The sequence below is a fragment of the Chinchilla lanigera genome, unplaced genomic scaffold, assembly GCF_000276665.1.
Source record: "Chinchilla lanigera isolate Chin_1 unplaced genomic scaffold, ChiLan1.0 scaffold00004, whole genome shotgun sequence".
Classification (NCBI taxonomy): domain Eukaryota; kingdom Metazoa; phylum Chordata; class Mammalia; order Rodentia; family Chinchillidae; genus Chinchilla; species Chinchilla lanigera.
Window position 1 is genome coordinate 20,200,350 of NW_004955405.1, and position 24,514 is coordinate 20,224,863.

A 24,514-nucleotide genomic window follows, 5' to 3' on the forward strand; every position below is an offset into this window, starting at 1 on the left:
TTATAAAAATGAATCAGTAGAGAAATATGACTTGGTTCCCAATTTCCTTCCACTTTTTCCTTCTAATAAAACATGAATAACTCTTTTCTCCTGAGTGCTCCTTATTAAACTTTCTTTGGTGCATATTTTTCCTCTAAATTATTTCAATATTGGCTTGGTTTTAGACTTTTCTTTCTACACTCTCTCTCTACATGATCTCACTATTCTGTGCCTATAAGTACTACGTATATACTCATGTCACTCAAATGTAAATTAAAGTTTAAATGAATAATTCACACATGTCAATGTAAACAACATTTTCTATCCACTCCCACTCCTAAATCTCTTTTACGTGTGGTCCTTGTTTTGATACATTTCATGAAAATCTATCTATCCAACGGCTCACACCAAAACTTAGGAGCATCTTTAGTTTTCTCTCAACATGAAACTCCAATCCTTCTGCAAATCATGTCTTCTAACTTTGAAAGGTATCATATTCCTGACATCACCATCCTGAAGCAAACTGCCACCATCTCTTTCTGGATTTCCATACTAGCTTATTTCCTCGTCAGGTCCTTCTTAATTCAATTTGTATCCTAGTCCATTTAATTTTTAATAGTATTCAGTAAAATCATTTTAAAACATGGGTCTTATCATGTCCTTACATAAAACTCTCCCATGACTTTCCATAGCAACTGAAATAAAATCCAAGTTCCCACAACCCAACATGATCTAGTAGTTGGTTCCTTTCACTCAAACTACATTTAATGCTACTGTGTCATTTGTTCACTAAGTTTCAATCACTGTAAGTTCCTTTGTTCATTACTTCCATATCCGAGGGCTGCAGTAACAAATTACCAAAACTTTGCTGGATTAAAACAACAGATATTAATTTTCTTACAGTACTGGATATGGGAGTCTAAAATCAAATGTTCAGCACGTTTGATCCTTTCTGGAATTTCCAAAGAAGAATTGATTTGATGATTCTATGGTTCTCGTCTACAGGAGACTTGTCTTTTTGCTGTCCTTGTGTTCCTTGGCTTATGAATGCAACACTAAAATTTCTGTCTCTATTTTCATATGTTACTTTTCTCTCCTCTATGTCTGTTAATTTCCTCTCCTTTTCTTACAGTAACACCGTTTGTTGAATTTAGTGTCAAACCTGAGTCTAGAATGATTACGTTTTAAGATCCTTAAATAAGTACAGTTACAAATGTTGCCAGTTGAAGGATCTTTAGCTTGATTCAGACTGGAATCAGAAATCAGCAAAGTACAGCTCTGCCAGCAACCCTGACACCACCAGCTGGCACAGTCAACGCTGGATGCCTTCCGTCAACACTGCTGGCTGCTGGTCTTTGCCACTGCCAGCTGCCACCTTTCAATGCCCCCTCATCCTGGGACTCTGCAGAGTGCTGGTCTCAGTTGCTGATTTCCATTGCTGCTGTCTGTGGAGCGCTTCGGGGCTAATAATCCCTACTGTATACAGTTTATTTTTTCTTTCAGAGTCACCACTCTGTCCGTACTTCCTCAGAGAGGTCTTCCTTGGATTTTGCCTTAATTATACCTTCCTGTTGTTCTCTTCACAACAGACAAAGATGCACAATCTCAATGGAATATTTTGTATATAACATATATGTGCATATGAATGCATACGAGTATAAATATAAGAGTAAACATATAAGTAAAGTAATAAGGGTGTGGAGAACTGAACACACTCTATGGTCAGTTAAAAACATTACACCAGTTCTTAATTTAAATTTGTGATGACACGTACTCACAAATTTAGATAAAAACAAGCAATTGGAGTATTTAAGAAATGAAAAATATGAAATATTAATATGAAAAATAAGAAAATCACCTAAAGAATAAATAGTCCCATGGAAGAAGAAGAAAAAAGTGATCAGAAACATCTGTGAATCTTGACTGTCAATGATAACATATTAAAATAATTTAAAAACATATAAAAATAATAATGAGTGAGAAACATTGTATTACATGAGATATTTAAAGAAAGAAATTAAATTGTAAAAAAAATTAAAAGTCTGTAGTCTAGTAATCCCAGTGTAAGGATTATAGAGTCCTCTGATAGGATCACAAAATGAAACTATTTATTTAAAGCTTTCCAAAAATGAGTATCCAAGCGCAACAGCATCCTAAGAAAGGACAATAAAGAAAAGCCAATTTCTGAGCCATTTGTATAAAATTCAACATTAATGTGATGTAACAGAGTTAGATTTGGTTCTGTGAATATTTGACCTAGTGGGTTTAGATTGATATGTAATTAAAATCTATATACACTTAAAGAACACCTGCATTTGCATAGTTACACTTTAGATATACATTAGAATTCTTAGTACATTTTCAACATTAATATCAGTAAAATTTCCTTTTATGTACCTACCACTATGTTTCTTACTATAATATCCTGGTAATGGAACTCCTTAACATTCAAATAAATATTTAAAATTGATTGAGTAGCATTAAAATGTGTGGGATTATCTTAATATGTTGAAGAATATAAAATTACATTTCTTAAAGGACTAAGACATAGAACTCTACATACATTCCTTATAGTATTCAGCATCATCTGGATTAGATAAGAAAAATTAAGACAACTATATAATGCAATTTACTCAATGTATCAATGTTTCCAAATACATTGGTTCAAAGTGAAATTTTATAAGTTGTAGAAAGGAAATTAAGCACGGAGGGGAGGAGAGGGGGATGATCAAGGACATCAACTGTACGCTTTAGCTTGCAACTAGGTGTGTTCTATGAAATTAATACTTGATAGAGAATTTTTATACTGGAAATTAATTTTAGGATGAAATATATTAAGTACCTATATTAAGAAGTATACAATAAGTAAAACATTGCTACAAATGCATTGTTAGAAATAACAAGCTTCAAATACCAGTATTGTTAAATCACAGTAATGTAAAATTCTGCCAATAGCATATGTATTTTAATTTGTCTATAGAAGTGAAGTTTTGCACAGAGGGGCAAAATGAAAAGAATAAAGTACTATTTTTAAATCTACCTCCTAGAGTTTTATTTCTGTCTGTATAATAACTGTATAGATCTTACTTTTCTGGAACAAAATGAACTTGTCCTGATATTATACCTTTACTGCTTCATTTAATTAATGAAAAATGTTCCTAAGGATTTTTGTAACTTTGTGAGAGACAGACTTTCATTTTCCCTCATAATGTTCTTATCAGCTTTTGTTTCACCTCTGGCTTCTTATGACAGATAGTCATTAGGGTGAGTCCTATGTTCATTTTTTCTATAATGCCCTCATTTGGAAGGTAAGCAGGACCTGTGACTTGCTTTGAATATATCATTGAGGTCAAGCTTCCTTATTATATGGCTCAAATCATTATCTTTATATGTTTTATTACCTTGTTCAACTAGTTACTGAGAGAAGTATGTTAAAATATTCCAACATGATTGAAATTTTTTGTTTCATTATTTTTTTTCTGTATTTTAAATGATTGTTGTTGAATCCATGAACATTTAAATGTACTAATTTTTATTTGAAGTATCTCACTTTTGTATAATTCATATTTTTCTTGACAGATTATGATTTCTGATGTTAACACAATATAGGCTTTTGTCAGTTAATATATCATGCTTTTTTTTATCATTCCATTTTCAACCTTTCTTCATTCTCATATTTACATATCTATTGTAAATCTGCAGTTTTAAAAGATCAGTCTAATAAGCTTTATCTTGAATTAGGCATCTTATGCTTATTTTTAATTTTACTATTTAGATGCTTTTTTTAAAAGTTAGAAAAACGATGTTGGATAGAATATCAATTTTTATTTAAATGATTAGCCTTTGGAGAATAGTGAGTGAAATCAAACAAAACCCTGTATTTCTGGATAGGGGAAGCTGGATTATTTTAAAAGAATTTTTACAGAAGTAGTTGCCAGTAGAAGGAAAATATGCATGTATATTACCCATTGCAGTATGATTTAAAGAAAAATAGAAAAAATAGACTTTTGCACAAAACTTGTTATCTGCTCTAACTATGAATTTTCTTACAAATAAAAGACAAGAATATTTTGATACTCTCCGTAGATGATTTAGTGACTTTCATAGGACCTTGGTGAATTCTGGGAGTAAAATGTTGAGTTTTCAATACTTTAAATCCTATACTTTTCCTGTAACACTTCCAATTATCTAAGTACACTTCAATAGTTTGAAATATCTCTTTGAAGAATAATTTCACAGTCTATCGTAAAATCTCTAAAGCATATTACTATTTGTAGTATTCTTGAATCAACATAGATTTGAATTCTAAGTAAGAATTATGCAGTATCTCAACTTTAAATTTATTACAAATATATGAGTAGATTCCTTTTTAAAATTGCCTGTAGTGGCAATCACTGTTACTTAAAACCAATTTTTAAGCATTTATATTTTGCTGATTCATGTTTTCCTGATTGTGTGCACATTTAAAAGACTAACACCTTAAAAAAGAGTAGAATAAGTTCTTTTTCCCTTCCATAAAAATGCTCTTAGTACAAAGGCTCCAAAAGTAGAATAAACGTTACCTTTCAGCTTCTAGGGGCCCAGGGAAAGTAAAGAGAAGCCCAAGACAAAACTGTGTGCAACTGCCTCCTCAGCCAAACTGTAATAAACACAAGTAGTGAAAAAGGAGCAAATCTTCAGAATACCAGCTCCGATCTCTTGCTGTAGGACAGATGCCACCACAATTTTGGAGTCCATAAAAAAGCAAAGCAAGCACTCTTCAGTCTGCACAGGCTCTGTCACCTCAGGCTGTCCTGTTTAGCTTTTTGTGGTTGTATGCAAATTCTTGAAAACATAATTTAAAAGAGGAAAGATTAATTTGGACTAACAGTTTCAGAGGTTTCAATACATCTGCAGCTGGCTCCACTGCAGGATCATCAGGGATAAAATACTTGGTAGACATAAGTTCCTTTCCTTAGGGTATCCAGGAAACAGTGCGAAGAACCCAGACAGGAAGGAGCTGTGGAGAATATATTCTTGTAGGTGTTGCCTTCTGGGACCTACTTCCTCCAAGGATGCCCCCTTTCCTCTCAGTTCATTCAGCTGCGAGCTCGTCCATGCATTAATCCGCTAATGAGGTTAACAATTTCCAACCACCTCTCTCAGTCCCACCTCTGAAAACTGATGCTTTAGGATCAAGCCTTCAGTACAAGTACACAGTAGGTGTTATAAAAATATTTCCCTTACAAACTTTGATCTTACTTCATAATTTCACATTTTAATGATGAATTATATGTGTAAAGCTGTATTCCTACTTTTTTTTAGCTAAATTCATTGTAAATTATAAGCAGTTTTGATGAACGATAAAAATAGTTTTACGCAATTGTGTTAGATAAGAATACTCTAGTTAAAGACAAGCTTCTATTCAGTCAAGAACTAAAGAGACTAAAAATATCCCTTTATTTTCTGTGTAGGAGATATATATATATTTATATTTATATATATATAGTATTTACATATCTGTCACATGCTTTATATATTTATATTTACAAATATATATTTATATACATTACATATACATACAAGTATATATATGTTTATAGTAAAAATTAATAGAAATAAAAGGAAAGGAATAAAGAAACAAGACAAACTACAAATATTTAAATTTTTATGGTTAAAATGATATTGCTATTTTAAATAAAAATTGTGATATTTTAGGAAGAAAAGTCAGTTGAATTAAAATAATTAATATTTGACTTGAAATTATACAACAAAGAGCCTGGATATATATTAATATATATTTCAAAATATTTTGTTACTGTCTACAAAAATAAAGTATCTGGGCAATAATACAAAGTTCTAGTTTATTACACTTATTGCGTACTATTTCATTAGCCGCCCTGAGAATGTTCTGTGTCACGTATTACTTCTCATTACAAATGCTGCTTTCACCCACTTACCAAAGCAGAAAGTTGATGTGGCAAATTTGACCTCTTAACAGGTCTTATTATCTTGCCAAATAACAATTTATTCGTGTGTATTCATTATGTTCTACATATCTCATGAATGAATTTATTCCTTTCCATTGTCATCATCATTTTATTGCTTTCCAATATTGAATTTTCCTGAAATATTACTCTCAAATAGTCTTCTCCTTAAATATTTAAAAATTTTTTGGTTAACACATAAAAATTGTACAAATTAATGGAATACAATGAATTATCTGAATACCTACATACACTATGTACTGATCAGGTCAGGGAAATTAATGTTCTATTTCCTTATCATTATTGCATGTTTGAAAACTTTAAGATCCTCTCTTCTACTTATTCTGTTTTTTTGCTTTTTATTTTATTTACTTTTTATTATAAAGGGAATAAAAAGCAATAATAAAATAACAACAACATAGACAAAAATAAAACAAAGTGTAAACAAGACAATGATATAGGGTTTCAAAACAAAATGATAGGAATTAACAGTGGTTCTTATATTACATATTGTTATCTTCAGTGAATTTGCTCAGATTACCGGGTGTAAGAATTCAATATTGATCAAACCATTAAAAAGAATGAAAAATAATTTTAAAAACATTAGCAATGATACAGAGCTTCAGCAAACAAGATCTTCTACTGATTCTTAAAAGAGACAATAGGTTATAGAGATCTATATCCCCCGCTATGTTGTCAGGTGCTAGAACTTATTATTTCTATGTTTGGGTATCCATTATCCAAATTTCTACTATACTCTTCCCTGTCCTTCCCAATGTCTAATACATTTCTCTGTCAGATCTTTTGCAATTTCTATATATAAGCGAGCACATGCAGAATTTACTTTTTTATATCTGACAAAATAGACAACACTATCACTTATAATTTCATAGGCATCTTTTGGTTCTTGGCAAGAATCTTTTCACTGATTTTGCGTTTTTGTACTTTTCTCTAATGCACTCTTCAATCAGAGTCAAGAAAGTAAAGGTCTAATTAAGAGGCTCTTCTGTTTAAAAACTTTAAAACTTCTTATAATTCTTAGTGGAAAGGACAAATTTCTTCCACTAACTTTTTCATGTTCTCACTCCAGCTTAGCCTTGTAGCCTTCTGCTCACCAACACCTCCCATCATCACTTAGTTCCTGCCCTTCCCCCATCATGTTGCATTTCTATTTGCACTCTGTGAAGGTACTGCTCCTTAGAACATCATGCCTCACTCTTTCACCTGCCAAATCTCAACTCATCTGCAACGATCATTCTAAATATCATTTCCTTCTACTTGTTCTGTTTCATCCAGATCTTTTTTATTTTCACCAATGGGATTACTCGATCTTTTTGTTTGACTTTCACTTTGTCACAAAACTATATACCTCTCTATATTTAAGGACTTTGAAATTAAGAACTTGCATTTCCAAAACCTAGTCAAGTATCTAGTACATGATTATAAGATTCATTTTGAAAAAAATAAAATTAGATAATGAAGATTATCTTATAATTTTATTATTTTATTTTTAATATTTTGAAGTAGAAAATCAGCTTCTTTAAGTCATAAAATTTATATCAACTTGAAGGTTTAAGTTTGAAGCCAGTTAACGAGTAGAAAGATGTGAAACCTGGTCTAAATAGTATGCTTGGGAAATTGAATTTATAAAAAATTCTATGCTGTGTTTATCCAATTGCTTAGAACGATTAAAAAGCTGTAAAATGAGAACAGAAAGTACAAAAACATCGAAAGTACAAAACACAGAATTCTGATTTAATCAGTAAGGAGAAAATTAATAGAGCTGAAGAATGTTCAGTACAGTGTGTTTATAGAGCACAAAGATGAGTTATATGGGCATTCACTTATTTTTCACTCTTAAAGAGAACCAATAGCATTTGGAGAATGGAAAATTGGAACACATTTTAAAAATGCTAAGCTTTACAGTCACCAGCTTTATAGATCCTGTAATTCCAGGGTAGACTTGAGGGTGGGGAGAGAAACAAGGAAGGAACTGGATCTCTGAAGTAGCAATCTTGTGATTTGTGCATGAGGCAGTGAGGTGGACTTAAACTCTGAGGAACTCTGAAACAGCACAAAACCTTTTTACATTTTCCCAATAACTAACACAATGAAATATGTTCCAGAATGTTTTACATTGTCTAAAGTTTCAGTCATATTAATACTTACTGCACATTGTTCTACATTACTTTTTATTAGGATTTTGTTCTATTGGGTTTTTAAAGAAACATCAGATATGATAAAAAAGTAAATACTTCAGAATCAGGATATTTTCTTAAACCAAATTACAAAGACAAACACCCCACATTGTGTATATTAAGCTGCTTACATCTGGATTACCGAACTTAACATTTCTTGCCAAGCAGATTACTCAATCACACCTGTGGACTTAGCCCAAGCCTACATTCTGGAAGGAATGTGGCAACAGGTGAGGGGCTGGGCAACAAACATCTCTATAACACCAGCTCGTGGGCTCAACATGGGCAGCAATACCTCACACTGCTAGTTCTACAACAGATGGAACAACCACAACTTTCCAAACACCAGGGCCCTGTTTTACAGGCATGTGGGAGATTCATAACTGGAAGATCCTAGATTTTCAGTGTCAACAGTCCTCTTGGCCATTTGAAGCTGAGACCCTATGCCTTATCCTGGCCTTCCTGGGGATTAGGTGAGAATTTGCTACCTAGACCTGCTGATTCTCCACAGTTCCCAATGACTTCACATTTTAATGTTGTTAATATTAATGCATTTAAAAATATGACAAAGTGGTACACAAACATCTCTCAGTACACATGGGAAACTAGTTTCAAGAAACCCTGTGGAGGGCTGGGAATTTAGCTCAGCGGCACAGAGCTTGCCTGGCAAGTGCAAGGTCGTGAGTTTGATTCCCGGTGCAGGAAAAAAAAAACCCTGTGGATACCAAAATCTGAAGACAAAACCCTTACATAAAAGCACATTATTTGCATATAACTTACATTCATCATCTTATATACTTTAAATCATATCCAGAGTTCTTGAAATACCTAAGAACAAAGTAAATGCTGTGTACATACATGGATTGTTTAGAGACAAATGACAAGGAAGGAAATCTGTGATGCAGTTACTTTTATAAGTATTTTGATTCACATTTTGTCAAATGCATACATTCAGAATTCATGGTAACAGAGGGCCAGCTGTGTTTAATAAGCATTATTTAATTTAATTGTCAAATATTACCAAATTTATGTTACCTAGTTTCTATTTTATTTTCTTAAGAAACATATGCCAAGTTTTTTACACTGGAAGTTAACATGTAGTCCAATTTTTTGAATGAGAAAATTATGAGAGTGTTGAATATCCTTTAATGCAATTTTTCAAAGACAGATGTAAGTTAATATGCAATGGAAAAATTTTTCTCTGCAACAGAAGAGTTTGCTAGGATAACTATGTGATTTAGAAAATTCTACAAGTTCTATTTGCTGTTAGTTAATGTCGAGTTTCTACATTTAAAATATATTTTAAAAAATAATTTCTCTAAAAGAAATCCACTGTAAAATTTCTTGAATTCTCCTTGAAAATCATGAATGAGTAGTTCTCTTTCATTATTTACATTGAAACTGAGATAACTTGAGTTTTCAATAAATCTTTGTAATATTTTTTATGAAAATTGTTAATGCAAAAACATTTCTGGAGTTCCTCAAATTTATTCTTACTATACATGCAGATTTGTTTATAATAATATCATAAAAGTGGTAACTTTATACATGCTTTACTACTTGAAATAATACAAACATCACTCATTTTCTAATGCTTTGTAAATAATATTTGTATATCCCCAGAGAAAAATTTTAAAGTGTGAAATAGAGCATTTATAGTTAAGAATCTCTGAATTTTCTATTATACTGGTAAATAAATTACCCTACAGCTGTGTATCCTTGTGAGAGACTCTTATTCTGCACTTTATATATTCTGTTCATGAATCAAAATGAAAAGATGTTGAATCTCTTAACCAATGGAAATTTCACCATGGAAAGATTTTTGTAGTACACTGCAAACATTTCTATGAAAAACGTAACTTTAGAAGTGACAGTATTTGATGATGTATTACATTTTAAAGAAGGAATAATAATAGAAAATTTTAAATGATTTCAATTATTTTTGCTTTTCTTTTCTGAATCTGACTTTCATTTTCTAACTTGGGAGGAAATATAACAACTTATTTCAAAGCTTTCTTCTTCAATGACTGATGTAATCAAGGCTACTATGAACATTTCCACTTCATATTTAGACAAGTTTATAAAGCTCTACAGAGAACTAATAAAATGACTTTACTGCACAGTTTCTGGCAGTATGCTTCAGATAACTTCTGTAATTGGAGACAATGAAACATTGCATACTCATGAACCCCTAGATTATGTAAACCCTACATACCCTAAAATTTTTTATGATGTTTTCCACTTGAAAATAAGTTATAAGCACATCCTTGAATTTTAGAAAATGTAAGCATTAGTATAAAATACCTACTGTTATGGTAAATCATGTAGTAGAAAGACCCTTTTCTTCATAATAATATAAATGGTGCTATATAGTGGAAACTTCAGGATAAAAAGTTGTATGCCTAATGCTTATTCACTTTTATCTGTGAGGGATGAAGTTGATGAAGTTTGCATTCTGTGCACCATCTTTCCTGTCTGCAATCTTTTCTTGTCATGCCAGTGGTCTCTTTCAACAACCAGACTGCATGTGCATTCAATCTTCTATGTGTAGAAACACATTTTCTCAAGTGAAATAGTAAATTCATTTGTTTTAACATAAAAATGACAAGTAAGATTTTGTCACCATTTCCAAAGGTATGTATTTATTTTAAGCAAGGAACAAGTCATTTTAAAAGTGACTGTTCTTTTACTGTAAAATTCTTTTAGCCATCAGTGAACAGATGAGGGAAGTGTTTTATTTTTATTTTAAAAAGAAAAAACTCACAATAACATCCACAAAATTGAAATACTTAGGAATCAGTCTAACAAAAGAAGTAAAAGATCTATATAGTGAAAATTTCAGTACTCTGAAAAAAGAGATCGAAGAGGATTTCAAAAACTGGAAAGACGTTCCTTGCTCATGGACTGGAAGAATAAAAATTGTGAAAATGGCCATACTCTCAAAATTGTTATACACATTCAATACAATTCTGATGAAAATACCATTGGTATATCTCACAGGTCTAGACAAAACATTCCTAAAATTTGTCTGCAATCAGAATAGACCCAGGATAGCAAAAGCAATCCTGGGAAACAAAGGCAAGGCAGGAAGGTATCACAATCCCCGATCTGAAATTATACTACAAAGCTACTGTGATAAAATCAGCATGATATTGGCAAAAAAACAGATCTGAAAACCAGTGGAACAGACTAAAGGACAGACTACTGTTCTACAAGCACTGGGGAACACAGAACAGTGAAATTATATCACATCAGCAGTTCTCTACAATGTCTAAATATAAGACTGAGCATAAATCTTGTCAGTATGAAGACTGGTCATCATGAGACACCTGAGAGTGAGATAGAATTGAGAGATCTATAGTCAAAATTAATTTCTAAATACCTCACTAATGTTTTAATGAAACTGTGCTCTTCAACTAGATGCCAATGTGATGTATGACTAAAAACTAATAACACTGAGTTCTGTGTGTTCTTCATTAAATCTTGCCATGCTAAGCCACAAGCAAACAGTGATAAGAATTTATGTATTGACCATTTATTGAAATAAATTGAATTTGTCTCATTACTTAAGTTGGTGTTTGTATGACAAGCTTGAAGTCCCAGCAATGTCATCCTAACCAAAGTTTTCTAAAATCAGACATCACAGGAAGAAAGAATATGTTGTAATACTAGAGCACCAAACCTCTTACTAAAAATAACCCATTAAAATTTGAGAATAAGGGGCTGGGGATTCAGCTCAGTGGCAAAGCGCCTGCCTGGCAAGCGCAAGGTCGTGAGTTCAGTTCCCAGTACCGGAGAAAAAGCCGAAAAAAAAACAACAACAACAACAACAAAAAAAAAATTTGAGAATAATTTCTCTAATTTTCTAGTCTTCTGAGTTAAGTTAGAAAAAAACAACAATATCAAGAATCAGTGCTATGTATAGCACAAATATAACTTTCTCAGTTACCAGAAAATGCACTGCAACCCAAATCTTACAGTATGTTTGAAATGGTAAACTCTTGAGTCAGTGTAGCATACTGGTAGGACATAAATCATTGACATACAATGAAACTTTTATTTCTGCTTTTTTTTTTTTTTTTGGTACCGGGAATCGAACTAAGGACCTTGCACTTGCCAGACAAGCACTATGCCACTGAATTATATCCATGGCCCGGAACTTTTATTTCTGTTTTTATTGCTAATAAAGGATGATAAATTTTACGAGGAATTACAACATTTTGAAAAACCTTACCACACCTCACAGTCACCTTACCACTGCCACAGCTATATTTGAAGCATACCTACATAACAGAAATAGTATACAAGCAGCTGTCAGAGGATCTAGTACAAAATTCAATTGATTGACTCTTGAATCTAATGAAGAATGTAACTTACCGGTGGATCCGCCCCCTTAGAACCAGTCAGCCCTCCTGTTAGGGATTCGATATCCTGAAAGGGGAGAAGCATTAATTGTAAAATGCTACACAAAAGCATGGACCCTCCCGAGTCCCACAGTGTAATACTGTCGTTAGCTACAAAGTAAGACACTTCCGCTACTTTAAAAAAAACTAACATAATGTAATACTATAAAAATAGGCTATTGCGTTTTTATTTTTTTCTCTTTAAAATAAAAAATAGGTTATATCTAAATATCTAGATATTTTCTTGTCTGTAACATAGGAAAAATTATTATGATTATTATTTATTATGGTAATTATTATTGAGATATGAAAAGAAAATGGTTCTAGACAGGAAAATAAATGTTTCATCATTAAAGAGTTTAAGTGAGGGTAGAATACAAAAAAGGAAATTAAATTGCAATTAAAATATTTTTAAGAATATTAAATACATGTGAGAAGGCTAAACTGCAGAATTTTAAAACTATTTCTGTTTAACTTTAGTTGTACATATAGAAGATATAAAGAAATATGGGTACATTAGAGGTTCTTTCAAAGAACAATTGTAATGCTGAATCAGTTACCACACAAGGTCATGCCTGCCTAATGAATACAGATGTTGAACTTAGCGTAAATGGAGACATAAGTGGGTGATACTGTGATAAACTGTGGAGGCTGTGGCATGTTGGTAGGGACAATTAAATTTGGCCTTATCAGTTACAGGACTTTGATATCAGGGTTATCTGCCATGACTTCTTCAGAAAAAACTATAATTCCAAATTTTAAAATAAAATCTCCCACATTTTTAATATTAACAATGGTTTTAACTTTTAAACCATCTCTCCTTCCTCACAAATGAATAAACAAAACAAGGAAATGAAATACACACACACACACACACACACACACACACACGCAGAAGACCACACCTGCTTGTTCAAAGGCTGCGGGTTAACAGTTTGAGGTACAATAAAAAGTTATACTTTCGCTAAAAAGGCTCTTTCCTATGTCCCAGATTATTTCTTATTTGTTTGCATCTCATTAGGGAGATAGCACTGAAGGACCTAGGAAAATATAGTTGCAATAAAAAGTAGAAAAGGAGGATAACTGAATCCAGACTGTAATAAAAGAATTATTTCCTATGATTTGTTAAGCAGCCTATACTTTGCTATCATTAAGGAAATATATGTTGCTAATTCACTTGGGAATTAATCAGCTCATTTTTCCTAAGTTTTCAAGAATGGGATATCAACAATACAACATAGGGTTAAGGTTGGCATCTCAAACACCTAGAAACGTGAAGGCAGGAGCAGGGTAAAAGTTGGTGTTTGTAAATACTTCTGTTTTAAGGAGATGATTTCGAGCAGGAACTAAATGGATAATAAATTTTGCTGTGCATGCTCTTTTAAGGGTCACTTGTAATAAGGCAATGAAAAGAAATATTTCCAAGGTAATTATTAAGTTATCTTCTCCGAAATTGGTATGCTATGTGTATACACGGATAAATACAAATTTTTTTTCCTAGGCAACATCCTTCTGAGGAACTACTCTAGTCCCTTTTCCATTCTGGCTTTAAAAGAGGGCATAAAAAGTGCATCAGATATTAAAGGAGTCTGACAAAGAATCAAAACAATACAGGATGATGATTCTTTCATTGAAGTAACATTTAAAACTCCATGATTTTTCTAACTACAATTAAGTTTAAGGTAGCTTTCCACCTCTTAAAAGTCAAAGTACCTCATTTAGTACACTTTCACTGATTTATCCACTTTCCAAGTGTTCTTCTTCACCATCCCACTGACATCCTTTATTGTTCCATCATATACACCATAAAGAATCAAATCACCTAAATTATTTGGTCTTCAGCATCTTAAATGTTCTTTAACATTCTTATTAAATGATCTAAAGAAATAATGTCCATGAAAAATAAAATAATGCAGTAAATATGTATTTATACATCAACAAACAAAATAAATATCTACACTGAATTCAAAGATAAAATATATTTTAAAAATACTTTAGAAATTTCAGGAAATGAACTGATGGCATTACATAGTAAAATGGCTACAATACAATATTAATAGAAAATAAAATACATAGCCCATTACATTGTGTGATAAAACCTCTGCTATGGCCATAACAAAAACAAAGTACTAATCATATGAAAGATAAAAAACGACGTTAAGTATATACTGCAGTTAAACATTTTTCCTCCATATTCTAAGAACACATCTACTTTATATTAACAATAAAACTCCTTTTTTCAGGTTGCTTCTGTTTGTTATTGTTCTTAATTAAGCTTACTGGTACATTTTAAGTACACAAAATGACCATATCATAGGGATTTTGTACACGATATATAATAATTCCTCTTTTTTCACACTCTCCCTTCAAACCCTTTTCCTCTCTTCATTTACAAAACTTTGTTTCCATTTTTTATTCTTTTCTTGTTTTTTTCTTTCCCCTTCCTTCCTTTTCCCTTCCCACTTCCCTAATTATCCTTCCCAATTGAGCATTTTCTTCCTATTTCATAATAGCTAACATATATTCTAGTGTTTTAAAAATACTCTCAGTTTCTCACACCAGAGAAGCAATGGAACATTTACACACGTGTGTCCCATTTATTTCACTTAAGAGTATGGTCTCAAGGTGCATCCACTAACCTACAACTGTCTCAAGTTTATTCTGAGTTATGGCTGAGTAGTACTCCATTGTATTAAAGAAAATTGTTCTTTATCCTGATAAGGTGGCTGAGTGTGTTTAGAGTTGTTTCTGTAACTTCTAAACTGTTTCATTGATCTTTGAGTTTGGTTTTTTGTTGTTGTTTTGTTTTGCCAGTACCATGCTTTTTTAAAAAAATTACACTAGCTTTGTAGTATGACTTAAAGTCAGGAATTTTGATGCCTACTGATTTGCCTTTGTTGCCCAGAATTTGGTATTCCAGGTCTTTTCTGATTCCAAAGGAATTTTATGATTGTTTTCTCTCATGCTGTAATGTATGCTATCGGTATTAGATCAAGATCGCATTAAATCTGTATAACAATTTCAACTTCAAGAATTTATGTTCTAATAAGATGGCAAAAACATAAGAAATGGACAGATTCCTAGATACATATGAATTACTAAAGCTGAATCAAGAAGATATAAAAAGTCTAAACAACTGAATATCAGTCAGTGAAATGGAAGATATAATTAAAAACTTACTAACAAAACTTCCTTTGTTTTGTTTTGTCCATTTTCTTTTGTTCTGCTCTTTTTGAGACAGAGTCTCATGTAGTTCAGGCTGGCCTTGAACTTGCCATGTCACTGAGAATAGCATGAAGCACATGGCAATCTTCCTGCCTCAGCCTCCTGAGTACTGGGTTTGCAGATAGGCATCACTACACCTCGCTAACAATAAAATTTTTAATGGAACTATGAATGCAATAATGGAGAAATTAATTTAAATAACCAAGAAATTTTAAAATGTATTTGATGCACTTCTCCACCTCCTCCTCCTTCTTCTCCTCCTCCTCCTTCTTCTTCTCCTCCTCCTTCTTCTCCCCCTCCTCTTCCTTCTCTTTCTGCTCTTCCTCCTTCTCCTTCTTCTTCTCCTCCTCCTTCTTCTCCCCCTCCTCTTCCTTCTCTTTCTGCTCTTCCTCCTTCTCCTCTTCATCCTCCTCCTCCTCCTGCTCCTCCTCCTTCTTTTCCTTCTCCTTCTTGTTCTTTGTCTTTTTGACACAAGGTTTCACTATGGATTTCAGGTAGCCTTGAACTCCCTTTGTAGCTTAGGCTAGCCTTGAACTCACAGCAGCCCTCCTGCCTCAGCTCCTGAGTGCTGGGATTACAGGGTGTATCACCACTCTTCACACTGTCCCTGAAGTTTCCATCAAAACACATAGGTGTAGCTTGCAATTGGGCGCTGCCTGACAGATCAGTCTACTTCTCTTGTTATTTAGATCACCAAGTTCAGTTTATCAAGTTGCAGGATCGGGGACCAAGAACAGAATTTGAATGAGGTAAGCAGAATTTGAATGAGGTAATAAGGTGTCTATGGTGCAAAATTTAAGGGGACGCCATTTTGAGTTACCTCACATGATTCTAAATGAATGTCTCTTAAATTTTTTGTCCAAGCACCTCTTTTGTCTTGCCCTCATCTTGGCCACTTTAGAAAACCTGGGGAGCTGAAACAGTGGTGGCCTTCCTTATGTTGTCTGTATATGTAATAAACTAAACTTCCACTTGCATTTATTATCTCCTTACCACTCAAAATAATAAATAAAAAGAAGTGACAAACCAACCCAAACTGGATCTTTCTGCATGCTGTTGCTCACAGACTACTTCCTGATTTACAGAAGCATGATATATCCCACACTGTGCAGTTTATAACCTATACAGGACAAAGAAACCAGGATCTATTACTTATACGATCGACTTTATTTTTTTAAAAAATTTAGTCCTGAAAATTGTATTGCCCTCTCCAAGGTGCTGAAACACCTGTGGTTATCAGTTTAATCCTTGACACAGCTATACTGAATCAGTGTTTTAACATTAGGAAATTCATGAACTCTCTGCCTACCCCTATGTCTTCAAGGTTTTTCCCTACTTTCTCTTCCAATAGATTTAGTGTTTCTGTTTTAATATTGAGATCTGTGAACAATTTTGACTTGAGTATGTATGTATATACAGGATAGTTAACATAGTTGTTCTAGTGTCTTCTAATTCTTTGCTGAAAGAAACTGTCAATGAGTCCTTGATTGATCAATATTGCATGTCTCTATCTGTTTTCATGAGAAACCACTTTGAAGATATCAATGTTATATAACAAGCGTTGTTAATTTCCTACCACTTTGTTTGTACCTCTGTATTGTCTGTACTGTTCTTTTGCTATTTTGTAAAAGGTTGTCTGTTTGTCAACGTTTTCCTCCTTTTACTTTTAAAATAAAAAAAAAAAAAACATTAGAAAACTCACATCCTAGAATGGAAACCTGTAAGCCATGGCTGGGTCATGATTAGAAATCTTTAGAGTTGGATAGGATGGCTTCCAGGAGGAGAGGGGCAATCAGTGTCAGAGCTCTACGTAAGGCAGTGTGAGGCACGGTACAATTACCACAGATATTTAAAATAACTTCATATTGTACTGAACTTGTGCTACTACTTGTCCATATGTACCTCATGTCCACAGCCCTCTGCTATAAAAGGGAATATATTTTTTCCCTTGGCAGGCACGGTGAATGATGAACAATAGGGAATACTCACGTTTTCAGTGGAAGGTATTGGATTTAAATGCAAATTCTGCTCCCTCTTGGGTGAAGGTGGAGAGAAAGAAGAATATTGGAATTTGAGGTCTTTCTCAATGCTAATTGCTAGATTCTTGCTCTTCTCTCTGAAGAGTAGAATCAGTCATTTGTAGTAAAGAAAAATAACAAAAATGAAAAAAATAAAATTATAAACAGCCTGTTGAATCTGGTATCACCAATGTCACAAAACTAAAATCATCTTTAAAACCAACAGTGATTTTTAAAGTTACTATTGCTTTTTCAAGTTTTATTTGTTCAAAAATCACTTTATATAATATGAAATACTTAGAAAATATCGATTATTATCAATTATGGATATTTTACAATGCCATATTTATGTGTTATAATTGGATACATTATAATTGCATAAAATTCTTATGTTGAAGTCCCAAACTCCAATACTTCATATGTAACCATATTTGGAGATAAAGTTTTCATTGAAGTGATTAACAGGAATAATAAAATGTGATTGGTGTCCTGAGAAGAGACACCAGAGATGTGCGTACTACTGAGAAAATTCCACTGTCATCTATGAATGAATCTCCTTTAGCATCTGTCCCTGTCTATCCTTCCATCACATGTTCTACAAAAATTAACCAGGATTTATTACTCAAAAGGTAATATAGATCAGTTTACTTTCTTGTCCTCAGCCCTTCATTTGTTTGCCATCCATTTTAGAATAAAACTCAAACTTCTCATTATGTTCTGTCATGCCTTGTGTTATCTTTGTTTACACCATTTCTCTAACCCCATCTTTTTTGTTTGTTTGTTTTGTTTGTTTCCTGGTACCAGGAATTGAACTCACGACCTAGGGCTTGCCAGGCAGGCACTGTGCCACTGAGCTAAATCCCCAGCCCCAACGCCATCTTTTGTAATGCTCCTTCTATCTTTTGCCATGCCATGTAAATTCGCCCCATTAGAGCCCAAACATGACTCTTAGCTCAGGGCCTTTGAATATGCTTTTTATGCTGTTTATGACATGCATTCCTAGATAGCTTCTTAGTTGATTTACTTTATTTCGACCTTGGCTTAACTATCAGATCATACTAGACTGCTCTGTCTAAGTTAGTCAGGGTTCACCTAGAAAAATGAGCAAACTCCAAGACTCTATAGAAGAATGCTCAATAAAGGGAAAATTTACAGAGGTGTGGAGCAGTTCACAGATCCAGAGAAATGAGGAAACACAGGCTTTGGCAGTGACTGAAGGTTATAATCACCTCAAAGCCTGAAACAGTAGCATACAAGAACAATGTTGTCAAATTCCAGCAAGAGGTGAACACTTACCTTTAGCCTCTAGCACAGCTTGCCACACACAGTGAAAATGCAATAAATATTTGTTGAATGGAAGAATGATTGAATGAAGTATGTAACTGCAATTTGATATACAAAAAAGCTGAGACTCCAAGTACATATGGTGTATTATTTATGTTTCCATAAATGTATCACTTTGAAAGCATATCTTAAGGCAGTCATGTTTGCACAATGACTTTTGTAAAATGCCCAAATGAACAAAGTAATGAATTACTTGCCCAAGATCATACAGCTGGTGAATGCTGGAATGGAGTTTTTAAACCTCAGAGTTATAACCCCAAGCCTATTGTATTTTCTATTATATCATACATCACTAACCAGATACCATTTTAAAGGAAAAAGCCCTCAACTCTCTATGATCAATCCTGAGTCAACACACTTCTACATAGACTACGGTTTCTAGTTCACTGGGGCAAAAACCATGCAGAATTATTTAATTGATGGTAAATAATATATTAAACTTAGCTTCTGGTAAAACAATGCCAATAATTCAAATTAAGTCCCTGATTCTTTAATCATTATAAAAGATAAATAAATGTTTGAAAAATTAATGTAGCATAGATGCCTAGTATGAATAAGCAGATGAAATAAATTACACTAAAAACCAGTAATGTTGGGGCTGGGGATTTAGCTCAGTGGCACAGCACCTGCCTGGCAAGCGTGAGGTCATGAGTTCAATTCCTGGTACTGGAAACCTCCCCTGCCAAAAAAAAAAAAAAAAACACTAATGTTTACTTTTATATAAGATCTGACTGTATATAGGTTCACAGTAAGAGAAAGACAAAATTTCTTTTGAAATTTTTTTTGTTTTTCACATACTGCTTAATGGGTATAATTTTTCATCACAGAACATCAGCTCCTTGAGGAACACATTCAAACAATAAAGCTGAGTTTGTTAATGAGGCATCCTCTTCCTCTACCAGACCTAAACTGTTAGAGTTTCCTTGGCAACTTTGTAGGGTAAATTTCTCGGGAGGCAGAGAAGTAGGAAACATGCAAACCAGTTTCACAAATCTTTCCTATAGAATCAAAAGCAACTCTATTTAGTCATTTTTAAATTGAAAATTGGGAAATTCACTTCTCTTCCTTTACTCTGAAAATAATACTGCTGAAATCTAAGTCTTCCTTGAGCCACACAAGTAATTCCTTCTAAAAAAAGTGACTGGATATATTTGTGTCTGAGGCACTGTGCTGTTCATGGGTGGACCCAATAACCAATAAATAAAGATCAAAACTTTCATAGGGTTTAGGGTCAGAATGACAAAAGCAGCTTAGTCAAGAAACATATACATCATATGCATAACCAGTAGGAGACCACATTCATAAAGTGAGAATAAGAACATGTCAATCTGCAGAACACTATGTAGAAATTTTTAAGAAATGAAGTCCTAAAATTATAATTGTAAAGGGCTTACTCCTAAATATTATTTGGTTACAAAATGTTTGAATATTTCATGTTGCCAAAATTGTGTTTTGTGTTTGAATGTACACTGAGTACATTTGTCCAGGGACTAGGTTGGTAACATAATAATTAATATTTATTGATCATTTAATATAGCAGATCCTATGGTAAAAGCATATTTCTTCATTAATTAACATTTTAGCTCTCTTAACTGGTAATATTTCCTCCATTTTGAAAATGATGAGTCTGGGTCTTTCAGAAATTAAATGATTTGACAAAGGTCATACAGTTACTAAGGGCTCAAACTGAAACAGACTGACTCCTGCAGTAATTTTTAACAGCCATGCTATCTTTAATAAACAGGGTGAGAAAAAAACATGGCAAGCATTTTGGACACATGACTTAGTAACTTGGGAGAAAACAAACACTCATTTAGTATTTGAAAAGGGGCTGAAGCAGACTGCAAGCAGAGTATTGATGAGGTGAAGCTAATTGTTTCTGATTTGTGGGAGAATATCCTGGACCGACCCACAGATGTGAGTTACTGATATTAGATTTAGCTAAAAATAGTAAAATTCAAAAACTTTTGGCTGTATAGTCCTACTTCTAAAGTATTCTTTCCAAACTGAAATATAAACAGGAAATACCTCCTGTATCAAGGACAAAATAATGTCAGTGGTGCATAGAATAGGTTTTTCTGAAGACAGTACCAGAGGTTTACATTCTACCTTTTCCGTGGGGTGAGTATTTTGAAGTATTTTCTTTTATGAAATTATGTGTGTGTGTGTGAGTGTGTGTATGTGTGTGTACAACTTCTTTCTTTTCTTCCCTTCCACTTGGCTGAGGTGATAAAGAAATCTTTTACGAACTCTTGGATCAGTTTTAACCAGCTTCTCTTTCCTAACTTCTACACAGTAAGGCATCACCGCTATCTCAAATTCAATGTGTATACAGGAGATAACATATTTTGTCATACTCTGCCATTTCTAAAGCAAACTTCCTGGCATCCAGTTTCTTATCTTGGTTGCCATTCCCAAAAAGAAGTCATCCAATCCAGATTTCTGGAGGTAAGTAATCTTCCTTCAATCTCATGTCTATATTCCAATCCAGATGAGTTTTTTTCCTCAGGAACTGTTCAATCCCATCCTTTCTCCAATCACACTTACTTCCTTAGTTTAAAGCCTTATTTTAGTTTTCTCCTCATTCCTGTTTTCTCTAAAACAGTGTCTTTTTTAGGTTCCTATTGCCAGACCAGTCATTCCCAAAGTGTAGCCTGGGTTCAATACCATCAGCATCATTTGTAAACTTGTTAAAAATGCAAATCCTGAGGTCACCCTCAGGTCTACTGAATCAGAATTTCTGTGTTTAACATACCTGGAAGTAAGTCTAATGCAAACTACAGTTGAAGAAGCACTGCTCCAGAGCCACCTGTTTTAAATGCAGATGTGTTCATTAAGTTTGTGATTTTAGATAAGTTTGGGAATTTCAGCTAAATATCGAATATTTTATGGTCTGTGTCCTTTTTTGGCAATAATAGCTCATTCTATGCAGCTCTTAAGAAAAGTTAGAGGGAGAAATGGGGGCTTTGAAACTTACTCAAAATCAGACATGTAAAGGAGGTCAAATTTGAATCTAAGGTAAATACTGAGACATTCTACCCCATTGCTGTTTTCTTTGGGGGAAAATCAAGTTCTAAGCCATAAGAAGTAAATTTATGATTCATTTCCTATTTCTTAGTTTAATTTTTAAAATGATAAATGCTGATACCAACAGTAATAAGAAATAGCATTAGGACATATGATTTCTACTTATTTTGGAGGGTTTCATTTCATTTAATGTTACCAGCATTCTGATATGAATAAATGTTCTTAATATTAATATTTCATACTTGAAACATTATTAAATGAATAGAAATGAAATGGACCAAATACAGGGGATAAAACACAGAAATGTTATGCTATTAAACTTCCTGACACTATAGTGCAGTGTAAGAATCTTAAGAGAATAGTATGGTATGGAGATTTAGAATCAATGACAAAATGTTCTACCATTAGTAAATGTTCTACAGTCTTGCTACTTTCTGTTTGTCCAGAAATTCCCTTCCTCCACAAAACCACCAGAACTAAGCTTCAACATTCACAATCTTCCTTAACTTACTGAGATTAACTTAGAATATTTTACATTCAGACCTCTCATTTTCTTAATATTTCTGGAACATACTTTTCATTAATTATTCTCCTTCCTAAATTTAACTGATAGTATTTAATTAAGCCACACAGGTGGAATTCCAAAGTGCATAGAATTCTAAGTCTGATGGAGACTGTGCAGTGGCAAAGAAATATCCCTGTTCCTCTTGCTCGCATCAAACCAGATGGAAACTGCAAAGAATCTTCACTTCATAAACAAATGCAAACTGAAACTAGGGCATTAGGAACTGTGTCTTCACTTACATGTTTCGTGGTGATGAAGTTATTACACAGAGCAAAGACATGGTTCCTCCAGTTCCGACATGACTGGTTTCCACTAAAGCAGTAAAGGTGTCCAAGCAAAGTCACAATTTAATGGTAGATAAATCTTAACTTTGCATCTAGCATCCCCTAAACAATATTGTGAATCTTGAGTACATACTGTAGTAGCTATATGTAACCCAAGCTTAAAATTCAGTTCTAGCTTCGGACCAAAGTTCAAGAATAATAGTGTAATAAATAGTGTCCCTACATCCTCAAGCAAAAAACCAACATAAGGCCATGCAAAAAAAATTCTACAAAACAGGATTACCAGAGTTAATAAGGAGCTTTCTGTTAATACTAAGGACTGAGTTTAGGGCTTCACACATGACATGCAAATGCTCTACCACTGAAATACAGTACTTTCTTTGCCCTTAGCAATAAAGCTCCTCTCATGGCAGCTTTACTGGAATGTCAGATAGGAAACAACCTCATACATGGTACGTACTTTTCTCTCAGGATTTTTGGCATCTCTAGTAGACACAGACATGAGAGTCTGTACCTGTAATCTCCCATTCCCACATCAGAGCACAAAAACACACATACACACACCCATGCACTCATGCATGAGGGCATGCACGCACACACACACACACACACACACACACACACACACACACAGAGTTTCAGGATCAGATTAGGGCTGTACAGGAGGGAACACATACTCAAAAGTGTTTGACTCAAGATATCACTCAGGAAGAGTTAAACTGTAGCTTAAGGGTGAACTAGAATGCCAGGAAATAAGTATATTAATTTCTTATTGTAGTTGTAATAAATCACAAGTTAGGGACTTACAGCCACACAAATTTATTATTTTACATTTCTGCAGGTCAGCAATCTGAAAAACGATGTATTGGCATGGTTGTGTCCTCTCTTCTGACTTCAGAGGCAGAGGCCATTCCTTGCCTTTCTGATTCCAAAAACCACCTATTTCCTTGGCTTGTGGTCCCACCTTCTGGCTCCAATAGGTATTGCTTCCAACCTCTGGTTCTATCTTTTATTTTCTTTTTCTACCTTTGAATCTTTTGCCTCCCTCTCATAATGACTCTTATGCTTTCACTAGATCCAGCAAGGTAATGCAAGATAATCTCTATACATCGAGATACTTAACATAATCATATCTTTAACGTCCTTTTACAGTATAAGGTAACAAAGTCATTGGTCCTGGAAATTGAATAGTGACATATTGGAGGGATCACTGTTCAAATACCACAGAGGGAAATTTAAAATATGACCCAGAACAAGTCATGAATCATAGCAATTGTATGAAAACATCACATTCCAAACTGAATGAAACTTTTCTTCCCAGCTGTTGGGAATGACCTCTCATGAACTGAGCATTTATTTCCTGTTTATATTACTTTGTATTATCATTCTCTGCATTTTCCTTCCATATAAATTCTAACTACCTTAGGAGAGATTTATAAGCATTGTTCCATTATATGGGCTCTCAATAAATATTTTGATTCACACAATCCTCAAGCCACGGAAAG

The 24,514-nt window shown here is 33.5% G+C and overlaps 1 protein-coding gene across 8 annotated transcripts in view; it reads right to left on the reverse strand.

Moving 5' to 3' along the window:
- Ppfia2 (protein tyrosine phosphatase, receptor type, f polypeptide (PTPRF), interacting protein (liprin), alpha 2) overlaps positions 1-24,514 on the reverse strand; it is a 453,918-nt gene that overhangs the window by 362,601 nt on the left and 66,803 nt on the right. For all 8 annotated transcript variants that reach the window (XM_013517986.1, XM_005374377.2, XM_013518004.1 and 5 more), the window contains one exon: positions 12,521-12,574. In XM_013517986.1, the coding sequence (XP_013373440.1) occupies positions 12,521-12,574 (54 nt within the window). The remainder of the gene's footprint in view (positions 1-12,520; positions 12,575-24,514) is intronic.